Source organism: Notamacropus eugenii, chromosome 1, assembly GCF_028372415.1.
Source record: "Notamacropus eugenii isolate mMacEug1 chromosome 1, mMacEug1.pri_v2, whole genome shotgun sequence".
Taxonomy (NCBI): domain Eukaryota; kingdom Metazoa; phylum Chordata; class Mammalia; order Diprotodontia; family Macropodidae; genus Notamacropus; species Notamacropus eugenii.
The window spans coordinates 726,684,317-726,711,239 of record NC_092872.1 but is presented as its reverse complement, the minus strand read 5'-3'; the positions used below and the strand labels follow the sequence as shown (position 1 = coordinate 726,711,239).

Genomic DNA, 26,923 nt, shown 5'->3' with positions numbered 1-26,923 from the left:
CTCAGGTAAGGAGACTCAGTTCTGTAGGACATAACTTAGATCATTGGTTTATGATGGAATTGTATGTATGACCAATTACCTACTAAGATGTGAGACATACGGGGTACATCCTGAATTTATAAGAATCCGGGGCTTACTACAAGATTATCTCACTTGGGAATGAAAACCAAACTGATTCCCACTCTGAACAAAGTGCCAAACCTGACAGACTGCCATATTTACTACCAGCTCTTCCAGCTGCAGAAACTTTGCTGTCCTACAGCCATTAATGGTCCCTCTTGTATTCTCCAGGTGGCCCAGAGTAGTGACAGAGACCCCTCCCCAGTCTGCTCTAGGTTGTGACTGGTCCTGAGGCTTGTGACCAGAGATGGGCCTGAGCCAGAAACCAGACTCCCAGACCTGGGCATATTCGGTGCCTCCTTTGCCTAGTTCTCAAGCCCATGTTCCACCCCTGGCATATCTAGTAGAGAAAGAAATAAAGCAAGGATCAGTGTCAGGATTGGTCAGGTTCCAAGGAATGGGGGGAGAGTGGGTCCAGTTAATGTCATTTAATTAACTCCAAGATGACCAAGTACAAGGGGCTAAAGATGAAAGCAAGAAGGCATAGGTGGCTAGGGGGCACAGGGTAACCATTGGCCAGCCATGGCAAGGCAAAGTATAAACAGTGTAATCTGTGGTTGAAGGGCTAGGGAAACAAGGGAGTTGGGGGGAGGGCAATGAATGCTCATTTCCAATTCTTGAAAAATTGCTTGAAGATGGCGCTCTCCCGACCCTGGGGCAGAATCTCTACCTGCAAAAACAGTGTAAATAAAATTGAGGGTAAGTGTAATTTAGAGAACCTGCTCCTAAAAACATTGCTTGGAATGAAAACAGCTAGTTTGGAATTTGCATATGAAACTTTTTGTTAAAGTAGACCTCCTTCTTGTGCTCCTCACACTAGGAATGACTTTGTTAGGATTTTGTGTACTTAAATAATAAAATTGTACTTGTGGGAAAATAATCTGTAATTTAGATTTTTTACCAATTAACACTGGCCTTCCCACTCAGTTAGTCTATGTTAAGGGAACTTGACTGTACCTAATAATTCCAAGCCTGAAAGGGAAATGTTCCAAGACGTAGGTGTGAGCCTTAGGGGGATGGGGAGGGGCCTCACCTGGGTATTGGGGGCATACCGCATCCGGGAAATGAAGTCTTCTGCCACTTTTAGGGCAGCTTGTCGTTCTTTCTCATTAGCTTTTCTCCCTGGGTTGGGAAAAGATTTACAGACTCAGCCCTCATTCCAGTACTTTCAGGGGATACCCAAGGTTGTAATCAACCCCACAAAACTCCCCCCAAACAAGGCCATTCCAGGGTCGAAGGACTTCTTTTAGAATGGACATTCTTCCTAGGGGGAATAAGCCCAGTTAAGTGGCTTCCAGGATCATCTGTCTATAATAGAAACACCAAAGGTCATCTTTTGGATTGAGTTAACTAGCACTGAGCACCTACTACGTATCAGACTGTTGGCTAGGTACTAGCACATAGAAAAGCATGCTTTGAAGACAAAACAGAAGACCAAGGAATGAGAGTGGTGAGTGCCAAGGGCAGAGAGCTCCCAAGGGGCCAAGGAAGCCACATTCCAAGAAGTGAAGAGGAAGAGAGAAGCCCACCTATAGGGGGAGGGGCAGCCCTCCTAAAGTACAGGAACTTAAGAGTTTGTGAGAGTAAGTTAGAGCCAGATTGTGAAGGGCTTCCATTGCCAGGGCAGCTGATCATGAAATTTTCCTGCTGGGTTCTCATTTCCCTTTCGGGTATTCACTTTTTCTCCTCTTGCTTGACTTCTCTAGTTTCTGCATTGTAATTAAATAGACATTGGCAGCCTAGTCTTAACCATCATGCATGACTTTGTGGTGAGGTAGGAAAGAGTACTTGAGGCAGATGGAGCAAGCAGGGTGTGAAATAGGAGATAAGAGCCGGATGTGACCAGGCAGAAAAATGACCAAAGTAAATAAATGATGTGTATACAAATGGTGCCCTGATGGTTGAGTTGCTTTTCCAGTACTTTGTGAAGCCCCTCGTTTCTTCTGTAACCTGAAAGTGTCCTGAAGTCCTTTGCCTCCCTTATCTTGAACCTGTACCCAAAGACTTGCTTTTTTGTCCCTTTATCCTGTGTGCCCCTGTCCTTTAGTTTTCAACCTGTGTCCTCCTGCCCTGTCCTTAAATCCTTAAACCATAAAGAATTCTCTTTGTTTCCCTCATCCTATGTCATCCTGTCCTGTCTTTAAGCTCTGTAAAAATCTCTAAAACTACATCCTCATTGTGAAACTTCTATGTAAGCGTAACCCCCCCAGATATTAGGGTCTCACTTGGCTTTCTTGCCAAGGTCACCTGTGATGCTTTTTCACATAAAATAAAAAGGTCCCATTGGTTAAAAGAGGCCTAAGTGAATTCTTTCACCCCTGCACCAGCTCTCACAACTCTAAACCTCAGCATCTAAAGGTTCCTGGTTCAATCCTGGGTTTGTTGAGATTCAGAATCAGATGACATAGGATGAGGGAGACAGGGAATTCTTTATGGTTTAAGGATTTAAGGACAGGGCAGGAGGACACAGGTTAAAAATTAAAGGATGAAGGAACACAGGATAAGGGGACACAAAAGCAAGTCTTTGGGTACAGCTTCAAGATAAGGGGGGGGAAAGGATTTTAGGACACCTTTTGGTTACAGAATAAACTACAGGCTTGACAAAGTACTGGAAAAGCAGCTCTTAACTCTGAGGGCACCATTTGCATCTACATCGTTTGTAGTCACTGTTCTGGCTGGTCACATCCTGGTCTTACCTCCTATCTCACGCCCTGCTTGCTCCATCTGCTGTGCAGGAAGCACTCTTTTCTACCTCATCAATTGTTTCCATGAGAAAAACTGATCAATAACATAAGATAGGGCCTGAGCTAAGGGGGCAGAGGGAAAGCATGAGAAGGAAGGTCAGATACAAGAAATACTAAGGAAAAAGTGACAGGTTTTAGTAAAGCTAGTTAACATTAACTCAGTGCTTTAAGGATTCCAAAGCACTTTATAAACATTTTATCTGCAAAATAACCCTGGAAGGTATATGCTATTATTATTCCTATTTTACAGATGAGGAAACTGAGTCAGGGGTTAAGTGACTTGCCCAGAGTCACACAACCAGTCAGTATCTGAAGGCAGATGTAAATTCAGGCCTTCCTTACTCTAGACCTAGTGCTCTCTGCACTGTACCACCTTATAAGTGAACAGATATTGTTGGGAATAAAAGGAGTAAAAAATGACTCTTAAGAGAATGATGTTACTTTCAAAAGAAAAAAATCAGGAAGAGAATGAACTGGTATTATAGAAAGGATGATATATTTGGCTTTCGACATGTTGGAGTTTAAGAGAAATGTTGCCCACCCAAGCAGAAATGCCCAACAGATGCTGAAAATTCAGGAACAGTCATGCTTTTTTATAGCTGTCTAGGAAATCATCTAATCCAGTATAAGGAAGAGTTTCCAAGCATGCTCTGTCTTCGAGTGAAATGAGCAGCTTTGAGAAGCCGTGAATCAATCCCCTTTGTGTGGGGTCTTCAGGCAGAAGCAGAATGGCCATCTGCTGGGTGTGTTCTAAGGTGGACTTGTTCAGGCACAGACTGAGCTTTCTGATTCTGTAACTCCCTTGTTTTGCAAACAAAAAACAAGCATGGACAGGATAAGGGATTTTCTTTCCCATCACATGATTAGTTGATGGCAGAGCCAGCCAAAGCCAAGCCAAGACAAAGTCTCCACACCACACCAACTTCTAGCACAGTATAATGGAAAGATTAAGATATGACCTGTATAGACGAGGTGCTGAAGCCAGGGAAGATAAGTAGATGGAGAATTTAAGCCAGGCACTGTCTAGAGAGAAGCAAGATAGTCTCTGTCACTTGCGGGAAGACAACATCTGAAGAAGGGGAAATGGTGGAGAGATGGCTGGAAGGTGGCAGGGAGGTCTGGTTCCAGGCCAGTTCACTTAGAGCTAGGGGCAGAGTTCACAGTTGTAGTTGAGTGGAAAAGGAGAGGGATGAGGATGACGCCTGGAGGGGAGATGGCTGGAAAAGAGAAGTCCCCAGGGGAGTTATACAGAGGCAGATCAGAAGGCTGATGTGTGTTTGGAATTTGTCCATAGTTTGGGGGGTTGCACTAGCAAAGGAGATAGAAAAAACAAGGAATAGGGGGGTGGAGCCAAGATGGTGGAGTAGAAAGACACACACATGCTAGCTCCGAACCCACAGCCCATAAAATATCTGTAAAAAAAGAACTCCCAACAAATTCTGGAGCAGCAGAAGCCACAGAACAACGGAGCAGATGAGATTTCTGTTCCAGAGAGCCTGAAAACCTCTTGCAAAAGGTCCGTCATGCCCCAGACCCGGAGCTGAGCCCAGCCCTGCCATGGCCGTGTGGCACTGAGAGGAGCAGATCCGAGCAGGCTTCAGGGATGGAATCTCCAGCGGCCGTACGGGCCCCAAAGGTTGGTGAGAGGGTCTTCTAGGCTTGCCGAGAGGGGAGTGGGGTCCCCCCATAACTCAGGCCCCCTCGGGAGGCAGCAGCGGAGGTGGCAGTAGACCAGGGCTCCCCAAGCAGGCAGGAGCCTGGATCCATTGTTGAAGGTCGCTGCATAAACCCCCTGAGGGAACTGAGCCCTAGAGGTGGCCCTGCCCCCACCTGAGCACCTGAACTTGATCTCACACTGAATAGCAGCCCTGCCCCCGCCCAAAGCCCTGAGGCTGGGAAGCAGCATTTGAATCTCAGACCCCAAGCACTGGCTGGGAGGATCTGGAGGTGAAGTGGGTGTGAAGAGAATATTCAGAAGTCAAGTCACTGGCTGGGAAAATGCCCAGAAAAGGGAAAAAAAATAAGACTATAGAAGCCTATTTTCTTGGTGAACAGGTATTTCCTCCCTTCCTTTCTGATGAGGAAGAACAATGGTTACCATCAGGGAAAGACACAGAAGTCAAGGCTTCTGTATCCCAGCCCACTCAATGGGCTCAGGCCATGGAAGAGCTCAAAAAGGATTTTGAAAATCAAGTTAGAGAGGTGGAGGAAAAACTGGGAAGAGAAATGAGAGATATGCAAGCAAAGCATGAAAAACAATTAAACACCCTGCTAAAGGAGACCCAAAAAAATGCTGAAGAAAATAACACCTTGAAAAATAGGCTAACTCAATTGGCAAAAGAGGTTCAAAAAAGCCAATGAGGAGAAGAATGCTTTCAAAAGCAGAATTAGCCAAGTGGAAAAGGAGATTCAAAAGCTCACTGAAGAAAATAGTTCTTTCAAAATTAGAATGGAACAGATGGAGGCTAATGACTTTATGAGAAACCAAGAAATCACAAAACAAAACCAAAAGAATGAAAAAATGGAAGATAATGTGAAATATCTCATTGGAAAAACAACTGACCTGGAAAATAGATCCAGGAGAGACAATTTAAAAATTATGGGCCTACCTGAAAGCCATGATCAAAAAAAGAGCCTAGACATCATCTTTCATGAAATTATCAAGGAAAACTGCCCTGAGATTCTAGAACCAGAGGGCAAAATAAGTATTCAAGGAATCCACCAATCACCGCCTGAAAGAGATCCGAAAAGAGAAACTCCTAGGAACATTGTGGCCAAATTCCAGAGTTCTCTGGTCAAGGAGAAAATATTGCAAGCAGCTAGAAAGGAACAATTCAAGTATTGTGGAAATACAATCAGGATAACACAAGATCTAGCAGCTTCTACATTAAGGGATCAAAGGGCATGGAATAGGATATTCCAGAAGTCAAAGGAACTAGGACTAAAACCAAGAATCACCTACCCAGCAAAACTGAGTACAATACTTCAGGGGAAAAATTGGTCTTTCAATGAAATAGAGGACTTTCAAGCATTCTTGATGAAAAGACCAGAGCTGAAAAGAAAATTTGACTTTCAAACACAAGAATGAAGAGAAGCATGAAAAGGTAAACAGCAAAGAGAAGTCATAAGGGACTTACTAAAGTTGAACTGTTTATATTCCTACATGGAAAGACAATATTTGTAACTCTTGAAACTATTCAGTATCTGGGTACTGGGTGGGATTACACACACACACATGCACACGCACATGCGCACACACATAGAGACAGAGTGCACAGAGTGAATTGAAGAGGATGGGATCATATCTTAAAAAAATGAAATCAAGCAGTGAGAGAGAAATATATGGGAGGAGAAAGGGAGAAATGGAATGGGGCAAATTATCTCTCATAAAAGAGGCAAGCAAAAGACTTATTAGAGGAGGGATAAAGAGGGGAGGTGAGAGAAAAACATGAAGTTTACTCTCATCACATTCCACTAAAGGAAGGAATAAAATGCACATTCATTTTGGTATGAAAACCTATCTTACAATACAGGAAAGTGGGGGATAAGGGGATAAGCAGGGTGGGGGGGATGATGGGAGGGAGGGCATGGGGAGGAGGGAGCAATTTGAGGTCAACACTCATGGGAAGGGACAGGATCAAAAGAGAGAATAGAAGTAATTGGGGGCAGGATAGGACGGAGGGAAATATAGTTAGTCTTATACAACATGACTATTATGGAAGTCATTTGCAAAACTACACAGATTTGGCCTATATTGAATTGCTTGCCTTCCAAAAGGAGGGGGTGGGGAGGGAGGGAGGAAAAGAAGTTGGAACTCAAAGTTTTAGGAACAACTGTCGAGTACTACTCTTGCCACTAGGAAATAAGAAATACAGGTAAAGGGGTATAGAAAATTATTTGGCCCTACAGGACAGAGGAGAGGATGGAGACAAGGGCAGAGAGGGATGATAGAGGAGAGAGCAGATTGGTGATGGGGGCAATTGGAATGCTCGGTGTTTTGGGGTAGGGGGACGGGACAAGGGGGGAGAAAATTTGGAACCCAAAATTTTGTGAAAATGAATGTTAAAAGTTAAATAAATAAATAAATAGATTTAAAAAAAAAGAAAAAACAAGGAATAAGAAACTGAGAGTGTAATATCACCTCTGCCAAAGAAAAGATTTCCAGGTAAGAGGGGGTCATCCATGGTGATAGCTGATGTGTATGGAGCTTACAATCTGCAAAACACTGTACCTATAGCCTCCATTTGGTCCTCACAACATCCTTGTGAGGAAGACACAACAAGTTTTGCCCTCTTACAGATGAAGAAATAGACTGAGGTCAAAACACTTGCCCATAGTAACAGATCGAACTTGAACTCAGATCTTAACTCCAGCATTTTTGTCCCTACATGCCTTTTCCCAGGCCAGGTGCTATTGACTAAGAAAAGTATGGTTAGAAGGTCATGAGTGACTGTCACAATCTCAGCAGAATGAAGGGGACAGAAGCCAGAATTCAGGGAACCACAGGGAGATTGGGTGATGAAGTCAAGGCAGCAGGTTTTGCTTTCTTGTTCAGGAAATCCAGGGGTGAAAGGAAAAAAGCAGCAAGCCAGACAGAAGAGGCAGTGGGTTTGCTGATTTTAAGGCAGCCTATGCTCTCTCACCTTCCCATGGGTCAGGCTTCATCTTGTTCCTCCGCTAGTCTGCATTGGGGCAGCATCTATCCTGAAATGGAGGCCTGCATAACTCTTGCCTAGATATCCTTCCTCTGCATTTTGCAAGCTGGCCCTCCATCTGACAATGACCCAGAACTTGTCTTCTCCTTCAGCATTTCCAAAACATCAAACTAAACAGAACATATACTTAAGAAGTTCCTGTAGTGAAAGACTCCTCAAAAAGCTCTGTGCAGATTCACATATATCACCTGTGTAAAGGTCTTATTTGTCTGAAACTTGCTCTCACGCTATAAGATGATATAAGATAATAATCTTGTCTTACACATTCCTCCCCATCCAGTTACACTGGCTAGTTTCCATGTCTCCCATTTCAGTAGCCCCATACTGGCTGTCCCATGCCTAGAAAGCCCTCCCTCCTTACTTCAACCTCCTGGTTTTTCCTTCAAGAGACAACTCAAACCTGCCTTCTACAAAAGACCTTTCTCAAACCCACCACTGCCTTCTACCTACATTGTCCATCTCCTGGGTATACTGAGGTATATGCATGTTTTCTCCCCATTAGACTATGAGCTACTTGAGAGCAGGAACTATTTTTGCCTTCTTTGTATCCCCAGTCCGGCACTTAATAAATGCTTGTCAAGTGTATTGTCAAGTTTTTCAAGTAACATTCAACATTATAAAACTTAGGATGCAGATGTGAAGACCTTTCCAGGTTGTCATGGTCCCATGCTACCCTGTGCCTTCCTAAAGCTTTTCTTTGAGGTGGTAAAGGGCACTAAAATTCTGGTTCCTTTGCTGTTTAATGTAAATGTTCTTTTCTAAAAATTCTAAGTTTTTTTCCCCAGTTATTAAAAAGTGATGCCTTTCATCGGGATTTTGTTTGATCTATGCCACAAAAGAGACTCATGACTCGTGCTTGTAGACATATGGCTCAGCCTGGGGCTAATGGATTCTGGCACCAATTCAAAAGTCTCCAGTCTCTTCCCAATCCCAAGTCACTAATAAAAGATGCTGGGGCAAGAAGGTTGAAGGGGACCCTACTGCTCCAACCACCCCAAAAACAAATCCCAAAGAGAAAAGATGGCTTTTAAAATACACAAGAAAATAAATAAAAATAAAAAATCAATGCTAAAAATGATCAAAGCATAGCACTGATAGATTTTTTAAAAAACTACCAACTGCAGTAAGTTAATAATAAGAGCTAAATCTTACAAAGCACTTCCCAGCACCACTTACTTAACCCTTGTAACAGCCCCAGGAAGTCGGTGCTGTAGGTCTTATTCTCCCCAACTTGGCTGAGAGAGGGTAATAACCATATACAGCCAGTGAATGCCAAAGGTAGGATTCAAACCCAGGTCCTTGCCAGTGCCGGGTCCAGTCTTCTCTCTTTTTCCCTCCATGCTTCCTGTCTGGGCTAAAGTATTAGAAGCAATGCCCCCAGAAAAAGAAACTGCCCCCAGAATAGCCCTAACATGGACAATGAACACATGCAGACAGTAAGCAAGGTAGAATGCTAGTGTGAAACCCAAAAAACCCAGAGCCTGAAGAGTGCCATTCTCAGGACGAAATCAAGCTAGATTCAAAGATGCCCCAAAAGACTAGGAAGAAATAAAGGACAGTGACCAATATGTAAACACGCAGTCTAGGAAAACTCCAAAAATCCTTAGTAATAACCAGCAGATATCAAAGCAGAAAGCTGACTCATATACAAGATAGAAAGAAGAGGCCCCGTAAATCCCTCATCAATTCCCGTTCAAACTCTCCCTACATACCCTTCCAGACGTAGATCTTGCCGCAGAGGCCATTGTCCAACACAAAGCAGTCGTCGTCAATCAACAGCTCAACAGCAAATGGGCTAGAGTCTGCCATCTTGGACAAGTGCATCTGGCCAGTGGCATCAGAAACCTAGCAGTTGGACAAAGGCCAAGGGTAAGATGAGGCCCGCATGATCCTTAGTCCTCTATATGCCATCATTTTCCCTAATTCTCAACCCAAAGATCATTCACTCTCTAGCTCACTCTTAGTCTATAATAATGATAATGAGCCACAAGACAGTAATTTAAGAATTGAGAAATGCATTATATACATGAACTATTTTTTTATTCTTCTCCATTCCCCCCCACCCACCCTGTTCCTCCACTCTGAAGCTGACCCTCTGAGGCACTAATCTGGGGGTATCATCTAGGCCAGGGGGCCTTAATCCTTTCTGAATCATGGTCTGGAAAGGCCTAGAGACCCTTTCTCAAAACATTTTTAAATGCATAAAATGAAATGCAGTGGATTATGTCGGAAGCCAAAAGTTAGTGAAAATAAATATGTAATTTTTTTCCCATCAAAATTCATGGATCACCTGAAATCTCTCCAAGATCACTTAAAGGTCTGTGGATCCCACATTAAGAACCTCTTATCCAGGAGGTAGGGGTGAGATGAAGACATCCAGTGGTGGAAATGGAAGCGACATTCCCAAAGCACTGAACAGTCTACAGCCAGTAGAGAAATCTATTCCTAATATTATGGGCTAAGGATAATGCTTCTCCCAAAAACCCTAGGTGGAAAGAGGGTGAGATAGCAACGCTTTCCTTTCAGGAGGGCCTAAAATTAGCCCACTTTTTTTTTTTTAATTTTTCCTGTCCAAGGACTGGAATAAGGCACTCAGTTCTGACTTCTTCCAGCTAAAACCATGCATCCTATTTTCTTTTTTCCCCTCTAATTCATGCACATCTAATATGGAGAATATTTTTTTTTACCCCTCACCACGGCTTGTTGCATTACAGTGAGTCTGTGTGTGTGTGTGTGTGTGTGTGTGTATGTATGTCTGCACTCCTGTGCCTCTGGCTCTTTATATGTGAAAAATCTAATGAACAAACATTATTCTTAGTCCCTCTGACCACCACCCTCTTTCTCTTGTCCCTCTACCTACTTCCTGATTCTAAACACAATTTCCCAGACTGGCAATCCCAATACCCACCAGTCCCAAACCCTGGGGCCTCACCTTATATAAGGCAGCAGCATGGGCATTAGTTTGATCAGCCCTGAGGTCTTCTTCTGGGTTGCCCTCCTTCAGGGTTGGCTTTGACCCCAAGATCTGCAAAGATCAAGACCATCTCTACAGGACTTCATGTACTCCTGATACCTCCCCAACCCGTCATACTCTAGATACCACATTGGCTCCTCCAACCTGTATCGTTCCTTTCCTGTCCATGGTTCATCCTCCTGAGCTCTGCTTATTCTTCCCTCCCCACCCTGCCCTTCTCTTCCAGCTTTCCCATCAAACCTGGATCATCTCTGCTGGCTCCTCCCCCTCGGTGACAATCTCCATCTGGGCTTTTCCCTGCCGTTCACTGTCCCTGATGGCCAGAGCCAGGTCCTGGGCTTTGTTTCGTTCTAGAATGTTGGATTTGCTCCCACACCAAACAAAGATGGTCTGAGAGAAGGAGAGTGAGGGAGAGTTAGGAGTGAATGCCTTTCCTATCCCCAAACCTCACCTCCTCCTTCCAGCCACCTGATAATAGATATGACCTGTGGTTTGAAGGAATCTGTCACCACCACCTTCTGCCAGTGAGGCAAACCGGCCAAGGGGATGAGACCTCTTCCAAATACCACACCAGATGGGTGAGAGGGTCTAGAAACCATGCCCCAGAAAGACCCATTCAAGGAACTGGGAATGTTTGGTCAGAAAACTGGTCTCACAATCAATTGTGATGTGATAATTACCTTCGAAATCAATAGAATAAGTGACCTGTTGACCCAGAGGATAGAACCAGTAAGAGACAGTTTTCAGCCCAACATAAGGGTATAACATTCATAACAGTGGCAGCTATCCCCAAAGGAACAGCTCCCTCTCGCTATCCTGGCCGCCCTTCTCTGGTCACACTAGCTTACTAATATCTCTTTGAACAAGTGGTGCTCAGAACCATTCCCTTGCACTCCAGATAAGGTCTGACAAGCACAGGACATTGAGGGCTCATAGGAAAAGCTCTGGCTCCTAAGGGTACGTCCCTACTTGTGACCCTGGGCAAACCACTCACCTCTCTAGGCTTCAGTTTATCTCACCTATAAAAAGTGAGATAATAATGGACATTTAAATGTGTTTTACAAATGTTGTTATTCAGCCTCAACAACAATTCTGTGGGATACAAAGTAGTTTGGATTCTTTCTTTTTTTCTTTCTTCCTTCCTTTCTTCCTATCTTTTCCTTCCTTCCTTTCTTCCTTTCTTTTTTGCCTGAATACATCATTCCTTTGGTTTAGAGAATATTAAGTAAAGAAACTTCCCCACCCTCTACCAATATATGCGAGCAACTGCTTTGCTTGTAGAGAGCTGCCTGGGGCTGAAAGGCCTGGGATCTCCCAGTCAGTACAGTGCCATACATCACAGGCAAAACTTGAACCCAGGTCTTCTTGACTCTGAGGTCAGTTTACTAACCACTAAACCACACTGCCTCTCCTTCAGGTATTATTATTCCCATTTTACAGATGCAGAAACTAAGACTCAAATACAGAAAGCAACTTGCCCAGGATCATGTAGCTTTGATTCTGACAAAGAGAAGGGTCTTGACTCCAAAAATGGCACTTTGCTATAAGAGAGACAGACTGGCTGGCCCCAATCCAGGCCTCTCTCTGATACCTCCTGGACAGTCGCCTCACCTCCCATGGCCTCGGCAATTGCATGTGGACAAGATAGATGCAGACCTGCACTGGTGAGGAGTCTCTTCGTTGAGAATTTCCTGTCCTAGTGAAATCACCAATCCAGTTCCATCCCAAACTGTTACACAAATGTCAGCTAGGACTGTGATCTCCTGTGACCTATACACTCCATTCACTTCTATTAACATGCCAAAGACTCAATTTATTTCTTTAATGGGGGGGGGGGCTCATAGTGAGGGCTCCTTTTAACCTGATTTCTCTTGTTAAAAATGCTAGGAGGGGTAACCACCCACACTGTGGTCTGCCCTAGGCTTTATATCCTTCTAGTGAGGATGTTGGGCATGCCCCTCCAGTTACAGTTGTCAGCCTGTCAGAAACACAGGCTTCCCACTTTGCTTGAAGCGTCTAGGTCTGACTCACAACAGAGTGGAAACAGCCTTGGGCTGGGCTCCCTGAAAGAGCACCCACTCCCAGGGCTGAAGAGTCCAGCAGCAGCAGCTCAGCAAACAAACAGGAGAGGGCAGGAGCAGCTGATGGCTGTTGAGTACAAGCCTGATTTTTGACTGGGTCTAGCCATACAAAGGAGGAACTCATCCAGGCCTGCTTAACATTTGGGTGGGAGTCAGTATACTTCTTTCCCATCATGCCCCTGGTAGCTGACACTAGAGCCATGGAAATTTTCCTGGAGCTTTCCCTAGCAACAGCAGAGGGCCAGATGGCCCTGCCTACATGGGCCCTTCATTAAACAAAGCCTAAGTTAATTGAGGATGAGCACTCGTCCTCCTGTGTAGCCTTCACTCCACCTCCATCATATAAATGACTCTATAAGTTTTGCATGAATCAGTCCTGTCTCATGCAGCCTTGCCAACTCACACGGCCCAAGTCCAGAATGAAGCAGTCTCCGGTGTTAAAGCTCTCCCAGCTCAGGGCCCTCTCCGTGGCTCGAATGTTCTTTTTCCCCTTGACCTGGAACAGTCTCTGGATGGGACCTGAGGGAGCTTCAGATGAGGTCCGGTGAAACGCTGACTCCACACCTCCTTCCTAGAATATAGAAGGGATCACGGAGACTGAGCCTCACCTAAGGCTCCTCCTTGGAGAGAGACAGACACTCACTCACTCTGCTTCCCAGTGGTTCCAGGAGGACAGGGAATGGATCCAAGCACCCAGAAAGGAAGAACCCCAGGTGCCAGTCACCTAGGGCAAAGGGGAATCATCGCCCTATGGAGAGCATGGATGGTGAAATGAGGATGAAATAAAGCCCCCCAAAGCCCATTCAGGTTGATGTTTAGAAGAGGTGGGAAGTCTTGTCTTCTAGGCCTGAATGGCCACTTTTAAAGAGATGGACACACAGGCAGTCAGGGTGAATGGGATTCCCAGAGTTGACCCCGGGGTCACACATCTGCCATTCACCTATGAGTTACCCACAGATCAAAGATACTGAGAGTCCTGGCAGGCAGGCTGGGATCTAACCTGGTACTGGAGGCCTCGAGGGAAGTAACTCATGAAGCGGTCTGACTCATTGCCCTGGACCTCCCGGTGCTGCACTGCCCTCTCCCCCAGCAAGGAGTTGAGGTGCACAGATAATACTGCGCAGGCTCCTTGCTCATCTCGGGAGGACTGCTGACCTGGGAGGGGAGGGGAAAGGAGAGGAAGAAAAGAGAGGAGAGGAGAGGAGAGGAGAGGAGAGGAGAGGAGAGGAGAGGAGAGGAGGGGAGGGGAGGGGAGGGGAGGGGAGGGGAGGGGAGGGAAGGGGAGGAGGGGAGGGGAGGAGGGGAGGTGAGGAGGGGAGGGGAGGGGAGAGGAGAGGAGAGGAGAGAAGAGGAGTGGAGAGGAGAGGAGAGGAGAGGAGAGGAGTGGAGAGGAGAGGAGAGGAGCAAGAGGCAAGAAAGACAACTTTGAGATCCCTGTTGACATTCGTTGGTACTTCTCTCACCACCCTCAAAGCCTGTCCTTCCCTGGTTCTACTACTTGCCTCCAGATTTCCCCCCAGTCCCATCCTCTTAGTCTTAGCCTGTGCCCACTCCTTGTACTCCACCTCTACTGACCAATCCAGAGGTGAAGGTGGGACTGCTCTTCGGGGCCATTGTGCAGGACAAGGTAGGAGTCTCCGGAGAAGAAGATTCCGCGGCTCTCTGGGGGCACAGGCACAGGCTTCAACTTTTCCACCCTCCACACGTGAAGGCCTGGCTCCTGCACTGTTGACTCAAATGGGGAGGCGCTGCCAGGAGGGAATGGGAGCAAGAAACTCAGTGGAGAGACAAAGAAACATGGGAGGTGAAGAAAAGGGAGGGGAGAAATTGAGGTACAACTGTAAAAGCATCAGGAAGGGGACAGGGACGGAAGAACAGTGGGGGAGGAATAATTTGCTTCCCAGACACAACCAGGGCTTTGACTCAGGTTCCAATATCCCCATGAGAGCCTGACCCTCTAGAGGATTGAGGAGGTAGGGGTGGAGAAAAGAAAGGGCTGAGATCAAAGGCCAGATGAGGAGGGATCATAGATCCAAGATTTTAAGCTGAAAGGGACAATAAACAGCATTCAGTCCAACTCCCTCATCTTACAGATGAGGAAACTGAGGCACAGAGAAATTAAAGGACTTTACCCAGGGTCCCATGGCTCATAAGTGTCTGTGACAAGATGGGGACTCAAGTCTCCTAAATGCTTTCCCTGAACTCACAATGAAGCCACTTAATTTTCCGTCTCCCCAACTGAGTCTGCTCTAGGGGTCAGGATTCTTAGTTAAGACATGGTTAGTGTTTAAACTTAAGTTAATGCTAAGGATAGTTAAAACCCTGGAGCAGGAAATTGGAACAGGCTGGAGTAGGCACAGTACCTCTTCGGGATTGACCCATACATGACTGCTTGAGTATCTGGAAAGATAAGAGGAAAAAAAGGTCATTAGAATTATCTCCCAAGGTGGATTCCTTGGGTGGTTCCTTTTATTCTCTTGGATCTCCTAGTTTTTCTCTCTTCTCTACTTCTCCATCTACTCCCTCAGCTTCTATTGCCACCTTCACGAGAGATCCTAAATTCCTTCTGCCCAGTTCTGCCCCAGATGCCAGGCAGAGAACCTTAGACTTTTTTCTGAGGGCAATGGAAAACCATGAGAATTTTTTAAACAGTGAGAATTGATGGAACTTCAGAGCCCCTGCCTCACTGCTGGCTAACCTGCTCTGCCTGCTTCTCAGAGCCTTCATACCCATGACAGCCTGCATTTTCAGAGCCAGAAATCTTAGTACTGTGAAAATCAAACACTGATCCTATATTTTATATTAGATTCTATTCTGTGATTGGGTCTATCCTGTATCAAGCCTTTATTTGTCTCTGAGTGAAGAGACACATGAGTTCAAAAGTTCAGTCTTCTCTCATAGTTAGATGCCAAAAGCATAGTCTTCCTATTGATCACTCTTAATTAACTCTGAACTAAGTTTAGAGGTTCAATGAGTTCATAAAACACTTTCATTCTAAGGGAATTGTTATCTCAGCACCACCTGCAAAATGTTTTGTTCCAAAAAAAATTGTGATCTCTCATAACTTTAGCTCCTGAGAAAACTCCATGACATCTGTATGTTATCTCTGAGAGCCTACAAGCTGACTTGGTCCCATCTTAGCCCATCTTTGCCCAATGAAAAGTAACCTTTCATTATCAGGAGTCAGTGAGTCCCTGGTCCACCACTGTCAGTAGCTTTGGGATGCAGATGGATCCCATAAATCAATAAAGCAGTCCTCTAAGAGAGAGAGGGGTGGTATTGCCCCCATGTGTATGTGAACCCCATGTTGTCTTCAACCCCATGATGCTTCCAATCCTGGAACCAATTGTATCCTTTCCTTACCTACCCTGTTCTGTACTTTGTTCTAATCTTATAAAAAAAAAAAGAGCTGCTTCTCCTTTTGGGGTTTTTTTGGCTAACTGAGGCAGTCATTAGATCTGCTTTATTACCAGATATTACCCTGCTAATAAGGTGCTGTCTTACTTGGAGAATATGCTCTTCCGTCTACGTTTGTTGAATTTTACTGGTGACCGTAGGAGCCTTCTAATCCTGACTCAACTACTATCTAAGGGTCATTGGGGAAACAAAAAGCTGGTTAACAATGTAGTTTGACTCAGTTTGGACCACAGCTTAAAAAACAGGAATGTCAATCGTCTGATCAGGGCTGGTAAAAATAATAATGACAATTTCACTTCGAAAGGTGGAAGAACCAATAAGGAGAAATAACTTTCTCCTTCTGAGTCTCACCAACGGGAACTGGGAAATGACAGAGACTGGGAAGCAGAATCTCTCTAAATTTGCATCCATGATAGAGGAGAACATCGAACTCTGATGTACAGCCTCGATTTGGTGAGAGCAGGTTTCAGTGTATTCAGAGAAAGGTTAGGTAGACTCTCAAACACTAAAATTCTACAGTGATTATCAGTCCAGACAGGATGAGAAACTCACAAATGAAATTCTTTAAACAGAAAGAGAAACAATTCCAATAAAGAGGAAAAGGAGGGATTTTCCCCAAGGGGATACCCAAGGAACTCATCAACCAGTTCAGATTTTAGAAAGATATATACAATAATAAGAGACCAAAAACTGAGGTTAAATACAGCAATGAACATTGGTGTTTGACTATCAGAGTTGACAGACGCATTCTCCTTTCCTGTTAACAATCTCATTGGCAAATAGTATTGGGCAGTTTTCCTGAACTATTTTCAGGCAATGTGCTTTTATATATGGGGGGGTGGGGGTGGGGAAGGTCAGTTTTGGAAGTGGATTGTGTCAAAATAAAATGTAGCAATAAAAAAGAAAGTATAGAAAGTCCCAACAGGTAACAGGGGATGAATACAAAAACCTAGCCTGATCCTATGTCAGAGGTCTCTGAGCTGAGGCTGCTTAAGCTCACCTAAAGAAAATTAAATGGACTCAAACTATGTTGGGGAAAAGAGGAAACTCTAAAAGGGAAATAGAATGATGATAAAGGACCTTTGCACTATAGCAGTAAAGCTTATTTTGCTTTGGTCAGATCTGCCAAGGAGAACTATCTTTGACGTCATAAAGATAGAACAGAAGTGAGTGCGGATTGATTCCCAGGAAAGCATATTGATTTCTTCCTCTTTCTTTTTTCCTTTCCTTTTCTTTTCTATTTTTTTTTTGGACATGGCTAATATGGGAATTCGTTTTGAATGAGTATACATATTTGTAATGGGTTTTTCTTTTTCTTGCCTTCTAAATGCATGGGACAAGGCGAGAACTTGGAACTGAAAATAAAATAAAATTGAACTTTTTAAAATGTAGCCTCAAATATTTACTAGCTATGTGACTTTGGGCAAGTTACATAAACTCTGTAAACCTTACTTTCCTCAACTGTAAAATGGAAATAATTATACCTCTACCTCCAAGGTTTGTTGTGAGAATAAAATGAGATATTTATAAAGTGCTCTATAACTGCTAGCTATTATTATTTTATCATAGTAAGAGGTTACCTAGCTGCCTTTGATGAATTCAAGGCAAGTGGCCCTACCTTAGAACTGGCAGATGTGGCTGCTGAGTCACTTGTCAGGTTATTTGAAATTACAAATGTCAATTACAAAACACTCTTCACACAAATACAGATCTAAATAACTGAAGAAATATTCATTGCTCATGGGTAGATCAAAGCAATATAATAAAAATGACAATACTACCTAAATTAATTTACATATACAGTGCTGTACTAAATATCAAACTACCAAAGAATTACTTTATAAAGCTAGAAAAAAATAACAAAATTCACCTGGAAGAACAAAAGATCAAGAATCTCAAGGAAATTATTATTTTTTTTTTTTACAGTAGGAAGGGAGTCTAGCAGTACCAGATCTCAAAGTATATTACAAAGCCATAATCATCAAAATAATTGATACTGGGTAAGAACTAGAGGTTGCTCAGTAGACCAGATTAGATATATAATATACAAAGTTTATGAGCAGAGTAGTCCATCTGATAAACCCAAAGTTCCCAGCTACTGGGGCAAAAATACACACTCTTCAACAAAAACCATTGGAAAAGCTGGAAAGAAGTCTCACAAAAACTAGATATAGAGCAACATATCACACTGTATACCAAGATATCGTTGTTTGTCCTTCATTTTTTAAGAGGATCATGACATTGAGGAGGTGATGTCATGACTTGCACTGAACTGGATTTAAGTGAGGCAGGGCTGTGCAAAGTCACCAGCCTCACTAACTCCTCCACAGCCATCTGAGTCCAGGGGCAAGATACAGATGAGGACAACTGGAGATGGCCCTGGATGCAGTGGGATAAGTCCTAAACCAGCATATGTTTTAAACATGAGAGATGATATCATAAACAAATTAAAAGAGAAAGGAAGAATTTAACTGTCAGAAAGATAGGGAAAGAGTTCATGACCAAACAAGAAATAGAATCACAGAAGGCAAAATGGACAATTTTAACTACATAAAATTTTGAGGTTTTGCACAAACAAAAGAAATGCAGCTAAAATTAGAAAATAAGCAAGTAAAGGGTAAAAACAAATCTTAGCAGCATTTGCCTGATAAAAAGTCTCATGTCTAACATATAGAGAACTGATTCAAATTTATAAGGATAAAAGCCACACAAAGGATATGTTTTCAGTTAGCAATAACCATGGGGAAAAATGATCTCTAAATCACTAATAATTACAGAAATGACAATTAAAACAATCTTGAGGTTCAATCTCACACTCATCAGATTAGCAACATTAACAAAAGAGGAAAATGAAGAAAGATAGAGGGGCTGTAGGAAAACAGGGACACTAATGCATTGCTGATGAAGCTGTGAACTGGTCCAGCCATTCTGTAAAGCAATGTTGAACTATGTCCAAATAGGTATTAAATTGTTCATATCTTGTGATACCACTACTAGGTCTATGCCCTAAAGAGATCAAAGAAAAAGGAAAGAGATCCATGTGTACAAAAATATGTATAGCAGCTATTTTTGTTGTATAGAAGACTTGGAAACTCAAAGGATATCCATCAGTTGGGGAATAGCTGGACAAGTTAATGCATTGGAATATGATTGTGCTGTAAGAAATGGAGGGGATGGTTTCAGAGAAACCAGGGAAGATCTGCAGGAACTGATACAAAGTGCATGCACCAAGCAATTTATACCCTAACTTCATTACTGGAATGACAAACAACTCTGAGAGACTTAGGAATTCTGAGAAACACAATGACTAAACACAGTTCCATGATTCATGATAAAAACATGTTGTCCACCTCCAGATAGATATTTGATGAATTCAGAATGAAACATTTTTGTTTTAACTTGGCCAATTCAGAGTTTCGCTTGGCTATATATATTTGTTTTGTTTTCAGGGGAGGGGAGGAGAGAAAAAGTTGATTTTTGTTCAGAAAAAATTAATTTAAAAAGACAATGGAGAATTGCCACAAAAATGGAGGGCAGAAGTCCCCTTTAAAAAAAAATTGATAAGAAAATGGAATTTACAACCTATAGGACAATGAGATTCTTCTCTTCAATGTCTCACAAAATTATAGGGGGATCTATTAAGGTGCCATTACGTGAACTTCCTAAGAAGGGGTGGGGGTTGGGGTGGGGAGACATAGAATTAGGGCGGCTCTTTGTAAAACAAATCATGCTAGACTAGCCTCATTTCCTTTTCTGACAGGGTTAAATAGACCAGGGGAATGCTGTGGTTTTAGCAGCTGCAGAAATTTTAGCAAAGCATTGACAGTCTCCCACGCTATTCTTGTGGAGAAGGGACAGTAGGGTTGATGTCTGTACTGTAGGGTGGACCAGGTCATGGTTGGAGGATTGGGAATTCTTGCTCCAGATGACAGCATTGTCTTCCTCTGTCTCCTCTCTTCAGGCAGCAAAATCAAGAGCCTTTGCTAGGGGGCTGAAAGTTTTAAACTGGCAAGAAAGTCGGCTCATACATAGGACTAGCTTATGGAATCATTTATAAGCAACCTTCCCCACCATCCAATATTCTCACACTTGGGAGTTCTACATTCACTCTCATTTAGGGAGATGGATGGATTTCCTTTAAGGGGCTTCTGCCTGCCTCCCCACTCCCCCCACACTGCCTCCCTCCTCCAAACTCAACCCTTCACCTATGTCCCCCCAAACAGGTTACCTGAGTTCTGACTCCCAACTTCCCTAGTCTTACCCAGTCTTTCCAGACCCCATCCCCACTCTCACCACCCAGCACAACGTACCTCCCTTTGCTTCTGTTTCTACTTGGTTTCTTCACCTTCCTCCAGTCCTACTCCCACCCCCCAATTTCTCCCAAGCCTCATCCCACCCCAGCTTCTGACTCCTCCCTCTGCTGCCCCTCCAGATTTCTCCCAGGATGGCTGGGGCCCTGAAATTACCTCCAGCTGCATAAGAAGGGAAGGGAAGGGGCCTAGAGGAAACCCTGAGTTAGTGGTTTCAACTTATACTTCCGGGATTTCAATGGAGCAAAGCAATTGAAGCAGCCTGGAGCCCTCTGGGGAGGTGGGGGAAAGCCAGGAGGCTGAATGATGCAGACATGGGATTTAGGGTGACAGATTTAGATTCCAGAAGACCTGGATTCAACTCCCAACTTGGACACTTATTAGTTGTGTGACCCTGGGCAAGTCCCTTAATTTCCCTGTTCCTCAGTTTCCTCATCTGTAAAATGAGAAAGGTGGCTTCTTAAACTCTCTTGGATCACATATTTAAGGCTGGAAGGGACCTCAAGTCATCTACTCAGACCTGCTCATTTTACAGAGGAACCTAGGGCCAAGAAAAGAAAAGCAATTCCCTCCCTCCCCTCCACCTGCTCCCCGCCCCCCCTCCCACCCCCAATGAATGTTGATTCTTCTAGGTTAGGAATGATTTCATTTTTGTCTTTGGAGGCCCAGAGACTAGCACGATGCTAGACAATGACTCTCAGGTGGTCTGGTGGTTGGTGGTGGTTGTTGTCCTTCGTTTTCGAAGAGGACCAAAATGACATCACCATGATAAAGTGAAGTTTCAGTGTGTCTGACTGTGACTGATCAGACCAATATGAGCTTGGCATGCTCTACCACAGGTTGGGCACAGATAGTCCCTATGAATTTTTGAGGTGGATACTCTAAATTTGCGCATCTCACGTTTACTTTGTGCTATCTCAATTCTGCTTTGCTCAAAGAGCACAACACCCCTTCTGCTGTGGCACGCTGCTGAGCGGTCCTGTGCCAGTGTCTCCCATGTTCCAAAGTTCTTGAGAGAGACCTTGAGAGTGTCCTTGTATCTCTTCTTCTGACCACCATATGGTCTCCTGCCGCATGTGAGTTCTCCATAAAAGTCTTTTTGGCAAGCAGAATTTGAACCTAGAACCTCTAGTTCTAAGTCGTCTATGCCAGGTGGTGAAGGAGGCTAAAGGAAAAGGTCCTTCAGACCTGGGCTGAGAAGGGGTGAAGTCCAATGAGTTGGAGCCAGGAGGACCTCAGGTCTAATCTCATCTCTGTGGTTTTGTGACTATGGTAAAGTCCTTGAATGTCCCTAAACCTCAGTCTCTTACTCTGGAAAGCAGAAGTAATACAGACTGCAGAATGTATCTCACCAACTAGTTGTGAGCCTCCAATGAGATGTTCAGCAGATATATCAAATAGATCACAATAACTAGCATTTTTACAGTGAACACTTGACTTGCAAAGTGCTTTACAAGTAGGATCTCATTTGATCATCACAACAATCCTGAAAGGTAGGTGCTATTATTATCCCTATTTTACAGATGAGTAAAATGAGGCTGAGAAGGGTTAAGTGTTAAGTTCAGGGCTGCACAGCTATTCAGCATCTGGGCAGAATTTGATCTCAGTCATTTCCAACTCTTCATGACCGAGTTTGGGGTTTTCTTGGCAAAGATACTGGAGTGGTTTGCCATTTCCTTCTCCAGTTCATTTTACAGTTGAGCAAACTGGGGCAAACAGGGTTAAGAGACTTGCCCAGGGTCATACAGCTAGTGTTTGAGGCCAGATTTGAACTCACAAAGAGTTGGGGTCTTCATTACCCCAAAGCCTATCATGCTATCCCTTAGGCAAGATAGTCACCATTATTATCAGCTGTAATTTGGATGATGAGGATGAGAACAAACCCATTTTCAGGCCCTGCATTTTGCCCAGAGGCATCGTGAAGGGGGCTGTGAAGGAAGAGAAATCGGTGGCCAGTGCAGTCCAGCCCTGGCTGCCCAGGCCGCCATCTCACCCAGGACCAGTCGATCCACCCCAGGAAACCTGAGGGCTGAGCCTGGGGCCAAAGAGGCCAGGCCCAGGAAACAACCCGCTAGAGGCCTCTGGGCCAGCTCCCCACCTACTCTAATGTTGCCTGACTGGCTCCTGAACCTCTAGAGAAGTTAGTCACACACCCTGGGTGGGGCCGCTTCTTCCTTCCCATTTTCCCCTCTCTTCTCCCCTCCCCTCTGTCTTTCCTGCAGGCCAGATCATCTACTTGAAGGCAGACAAAGGGACAGCCAGGCTCGAGGACTCATCCATGAGGGACTCTGGAACCCCGGGCCAGCCCTGGCAATCAGTGTCTCTCACTCTCCTCAGGGAGCCCATCTTTCACCTTTCCTTTAAAACCCTTTTCCTGAGCAAGACCCAGGTTAGGAGTTTGGGGAGTCTTTGTAAGCTAATGAGGAAACAGTTCTGATACAGTCAGATGCTGCTCATTCTCTGAGGCTCCGTCAATGTATTGACTGGTTTTGTTAAACTGCTTCTCTCTCAGCAGCGTCTATCTCTCTGCCTCCTCTGTCTCTCTGTCTGCTCTGTCTCTGTCTCTCAGCAGAGTTTGGGGGATAGAGTCCGGCCTCTGCCCCATCCTGACCGTGGGACCTTGACTGAGTCTCTTAATTTCTCAGTCCTCTAGTTAACTCTCCAAGACTAAGTTACCCCCTCCACACCAAAACAGTGCTGAGCAGTTTCCTAACCTGGGAGTCCCCAATGTCAGAAATGTTGATATAAAAACCAAAGATAAAAATAAAACAATACAAAAATAGAACGATGTGTTTCCCAGAGTTTAGAGCACCTAATGACAATTTCAGGGCCAGGAACCAAATGAAATCAAGAAATTAACTTCTCTGGACCTCAGTTTCCCCATTTTTAGAAATGAGGCAGTTGGATTAGATCAGTGGTTCCCAATTTGTGGGTCTCAGACTCCTGGGAATCCTTAGGGAAATTACCAGGGGTCCGCCTCATTAACTCAGTAAAATAAATAAGCGAACGTACAGTCTATAGGCTAAATAAGTGCCATGTCACATAGATGTGTGTGGCTATTTTACACATGCAGGTAGACGCTGCTGTGATTAATAAAATATAAATTCATTGAAAAACAATAATTTTTGCCTTTTAAAAAAGTTTTCTATATATTTTGCTTGAATTCACATGTATTGTGGAATATCACACGACTTGCTTTCTCAATGGGACAGGGAGGGGCAGGATAGGAGAGTTTAGTAGTCAAAATAAAAGAAGGATGTTTAAAAAGTGCTTTTTTTTCTTAGTAGAACTTCCTCATTCTATAAATGGGGACAATAGGAGTTAATATGAATTGCCTGTGGTCACTCACAAAACCAGTTAGTAGCAGAGACAAGACCAGAACCCTGGTTCCCTGACTTCCACGCTGATTTGCCCGGCAAACTGACTTCTCAGATCATCAGAGATATCCAGAATTTTAGTGTTAGAAGAGTTCTTAGAGATCATTTAATCCAGCCTCCCCCATTTTCTAGGAAACAGGAGCTCAGAGACTTGGCTGAATCCCCACCCCCCCCCACCGCCAACCCCAATACATCATGGTATTTCACTTCATATCACTTCAGTCTATATTTATGTGCCCCTTACTGTATGGGAGCCCCAACTCTCCAGCAAGCTTCTTGCAGGCAGGAATTATTTCTTATTTTTGTACCCCCAGCCCCTTACACAGTGCCTTTCACTTACAATCCATGAAACTTTGGGTAAATTACTCAACCTTCTGGGAGCCTCAGTTTCCCCATCTGTAAAATGAGGAGGAGTTGAGCCCGATGATACTTACAGGCTCTTACCACCAAAGATCTCTCACGTTGGATACACAGCAAGTATTTATGTTTAGGGGACTGAGTTGAAGGGAGTTGCCCCAGTCATCCTCACCTGTTAGTACCCCAGCAAGGAGTAATGCCTCCATGTCCTGACTCCAGAGGTCAGGACACTTTCTACTATTCCCCACCGCCTCCTTCTATTACACTCAACCTCATGGAGTTTTCAGACAGAGGCTTGTTTGAGAAGAGAAGTAGGTGGCCTAAGGGGTCCAGACTAGGTGGGTGGCTAGGTGGCTAGACTCCTGTCTGACTTGCTCCCAGAGTGGTAGCAAGTATTTTGGTCCCAGGGTCAGGAGTAAGTAGCTGTAAACCCTCCCTCAAATCATCTTTTAATTTGTTGTGTAAAAATGAAAGCAATTTGGAACTATTTAATTGAGCTGGGAAGGTAACTAGTAATTAGAATTGCTTCTATGATGCTTAAGGCATACATAAAGTTTTTCCCTTATGAGCCACTTGTAGGAACTGAGACCTAATCTGTTTCTGTGAAGCAAACCTCGGAAAGGTTTATTTGCTTTTGGCTATATATATTGTTGTAATTGTTCAGTCATGTCCAACTTTTAGCGACCCCATTTGGGGTTTTCTTAGCAGAGATACTAGAGAGGTTTGCCATTTCCTTCTCCAGCTCATTTTACAGATGAGGAAACTGAGGCAAACAGGGTGAAGTGACTTGCCCAGGGTCACCCAGCTAATGTGTCAAAGGCTGGATTTGAACTCAGGTCTTCTCGACTCCACTGCACCACCTAGATGCCCTTCATATACATATACGTCCCCTCCTTCAAAAAATATGACCTCTAAATTTCAGTGCCCTGGAGCATAGTTCCCGTTGCCCCACCCTGGTTATAGTCTTACAGGCTGTCTATAGCCCACCCTACCCATATATTCTGAATAGTACAACTGCTACCTTGTGGCAGCCTCTTTTTTTTAATGTTAAAGGGATTCCTCATATTCAGAGATGAACTAAATGATTCTGCAGCTCTAAATTCCACGATAACCTTCTATGACTCAACCTTACTTGTTCATGGAACCCATCATTTAAATCGATCAATCTTGCTGTACCATACCAAAATATAAGCCAAACAGCTACCACACATAGGAAACCACTTTGAAATGGATCCATGCCTACTCTTTTTAGAATGGTCTGTTAAAACAGAACTCGTACAGAACGAGTTTTTTTGACCGGATACCGAAGGAAGAGTCTCTGATCTGCTGGACCACAGAGCTGGGCGTCTGGGAGGATGACCCTCACCCAGCAGCTCAGGGCCATCCCCTGGTCTTGTCCTTCTTCACTCTCAAATGAGCCATCACCAAGTGGCTCCTTGGTGCCTAGCACTGTGATGAAGAGAAAAGGCACCTTCTCTGCCCATAACTAATTAACTTACAATCTCCTTGGGGAGGCCAGTTTTAACTGGAAACAGTTAAATGTCAAGGCCTTTCCTCATTAACTCAGATTCCTGTGATTCAGAATCTGTCATATCAGATTTCTTGGCCTGAATTTGTCTTTCCCTCGGAAACTAAAGGGGATGAGAGGAATTCCAATTGGGATGGGCTTGGGATTTCAACAATAAATGTGTTCCCTACAGACATTCTTAATCCATTTGTTAACTTCTTTATAGAATTCTCCCAGACTTCTACCTCTTTCTCCAGGGTCTCTGTCCATATTCTAGATGGGGGATTTCTTTCCAGACTTGCCCTGCCTTAAGTCAAAAGGAAGAAATCCATTCCCCACCTTCCCCTCGGGGGAAAATAACTACATTCAGATTGCAGCACACGCCCAGGGAGCTGTGGTACACTCCTCCCCACTCTGGCAGCCAGGAGAAAGGCGAGCTCAGCTTCCCCTGCTGCAGGATGCCAGTCTGATGGTAGGGCAGCCCTGCCCTCTGTCCCCACCGTCCACCTCCAGAGCTCCTCCTGTTTCTTCATCCTTCACCTTTTATTCCTGGTGGACTTTATCCCCTCCCCAGTGGCTGCCCCACTCTCTACTTGCCTGAGAGCCTCCTGCTGCTCGTGGCTGGCTCGGTGTTCCAGTAGCTAACTGGCCAGACAACTTTTGGGTAAAGTTGGTTTTGTGTGAGTCAGAGGGGAGGGGCCTTGGTGTGGTTGAGGGGCGGGGGGACTGGAGCTCTAGTGGCTTCACGGAGAAAGGGCGCTGGCCCTGGGTCCTAGCTCTCCCCCTCTGGCCCTGAGTGACCTGGGACCTATTAGAATTCTTAGCATCCTGCAGGACCCGCCTCAAGCACCAAGTCTTGCCTTCATCATCGGGGAGTTGTTTGTTGGCACTTTTCTACGTCCTCATCTCCCCAGTACAATGTAAGATCCTGGGGAGCAGAGACTGTTTACCGTGTTGCCTTTTTCCCCCAACACAGTGCCTCGAACACAGGGTTGTTGCCAAGATTAAATAGGGAAAACATTATAGAACTAAGGAGTGACTATAATGCCAACCTTCACCCTTGATTGGCACCTGACCTCTTTACTTCTCTTCCTCTGTTGATGGGGGTGGGGGTGGGGAAGAAAGCCATTATTCTTTAATCATGAAATTTAGAGCTGGAAAAAGCCCTGAAGAAATCATACTTAGCACAGTGCCTGGCACACAAGTCGATGCTTAATAAAGACATGTCGACTAACTAATGCAACCCCCTCATTTTACAGAGGATATCATGGTCCTGATTACCCCTCAGGTGAGGAATTCAGGCAGCATAGCCCATTAAATT

General features: G+C 44.4%; 1 protein-coding gene across 1 annotated transcript; it reads right to left on the bottom strand.

The window, feature by feature from the left end:
• Window positions 1-533: 533 nt before the first annotated feature.
• Window positions 534-26,319, bottom strand: CAPG (capping actin protein, gelsolin like). The gene is made up of 10 exons (XM_072637004.1): window positions 26,200-26,319; window positions 14,998-15,034; window positions 14,210-14,382; window positions 13,635-13,789; window positions 13,038-13,205; window positions 10,794-10,943; window positions 10,512-10,604; window positions 9,292-9,424; window positions 1,154-1,242; window positions 534-790 (listed from the first exon to the last, which is right to left on the bottom strand). The coding sequence occupies exons 2-10, from the start codon at window positions 15,018-15,020 to the stop codon at window positions 725-727; spliced, it is 1,050 nt and encodes a 349-aa protein (XP_072493105.1). The 5' UTR covers window positions 15,021-15,034; window positions 26,200-26,319; the 3' UTR covers window positions 534-724.
• Window positions 26,320-26,923: the final 604 nt, after the last annotated feature.

Coding starts and splice junctions, on each gene's coding strand:
- CAPG (XM_072637004.1), bottom strand. CDS start 15,020: ATGTATGGGTCAATCCCGAAGAG. Junction 13,206..13,634: donor CTCGAGGCCTCCAGTACCAG/GTTAGATCCCAG, acceptor TCTATATTCTAG/GAAGGAGGTGTGGAGTCAGC. Junction 791..1,153: donor GGTATGCCCCCAATACCCAG/GTGAGGCCCCTC, acceptor CTGTTTTTGCAG/GTAGAGATTCTGCCCCAGGG.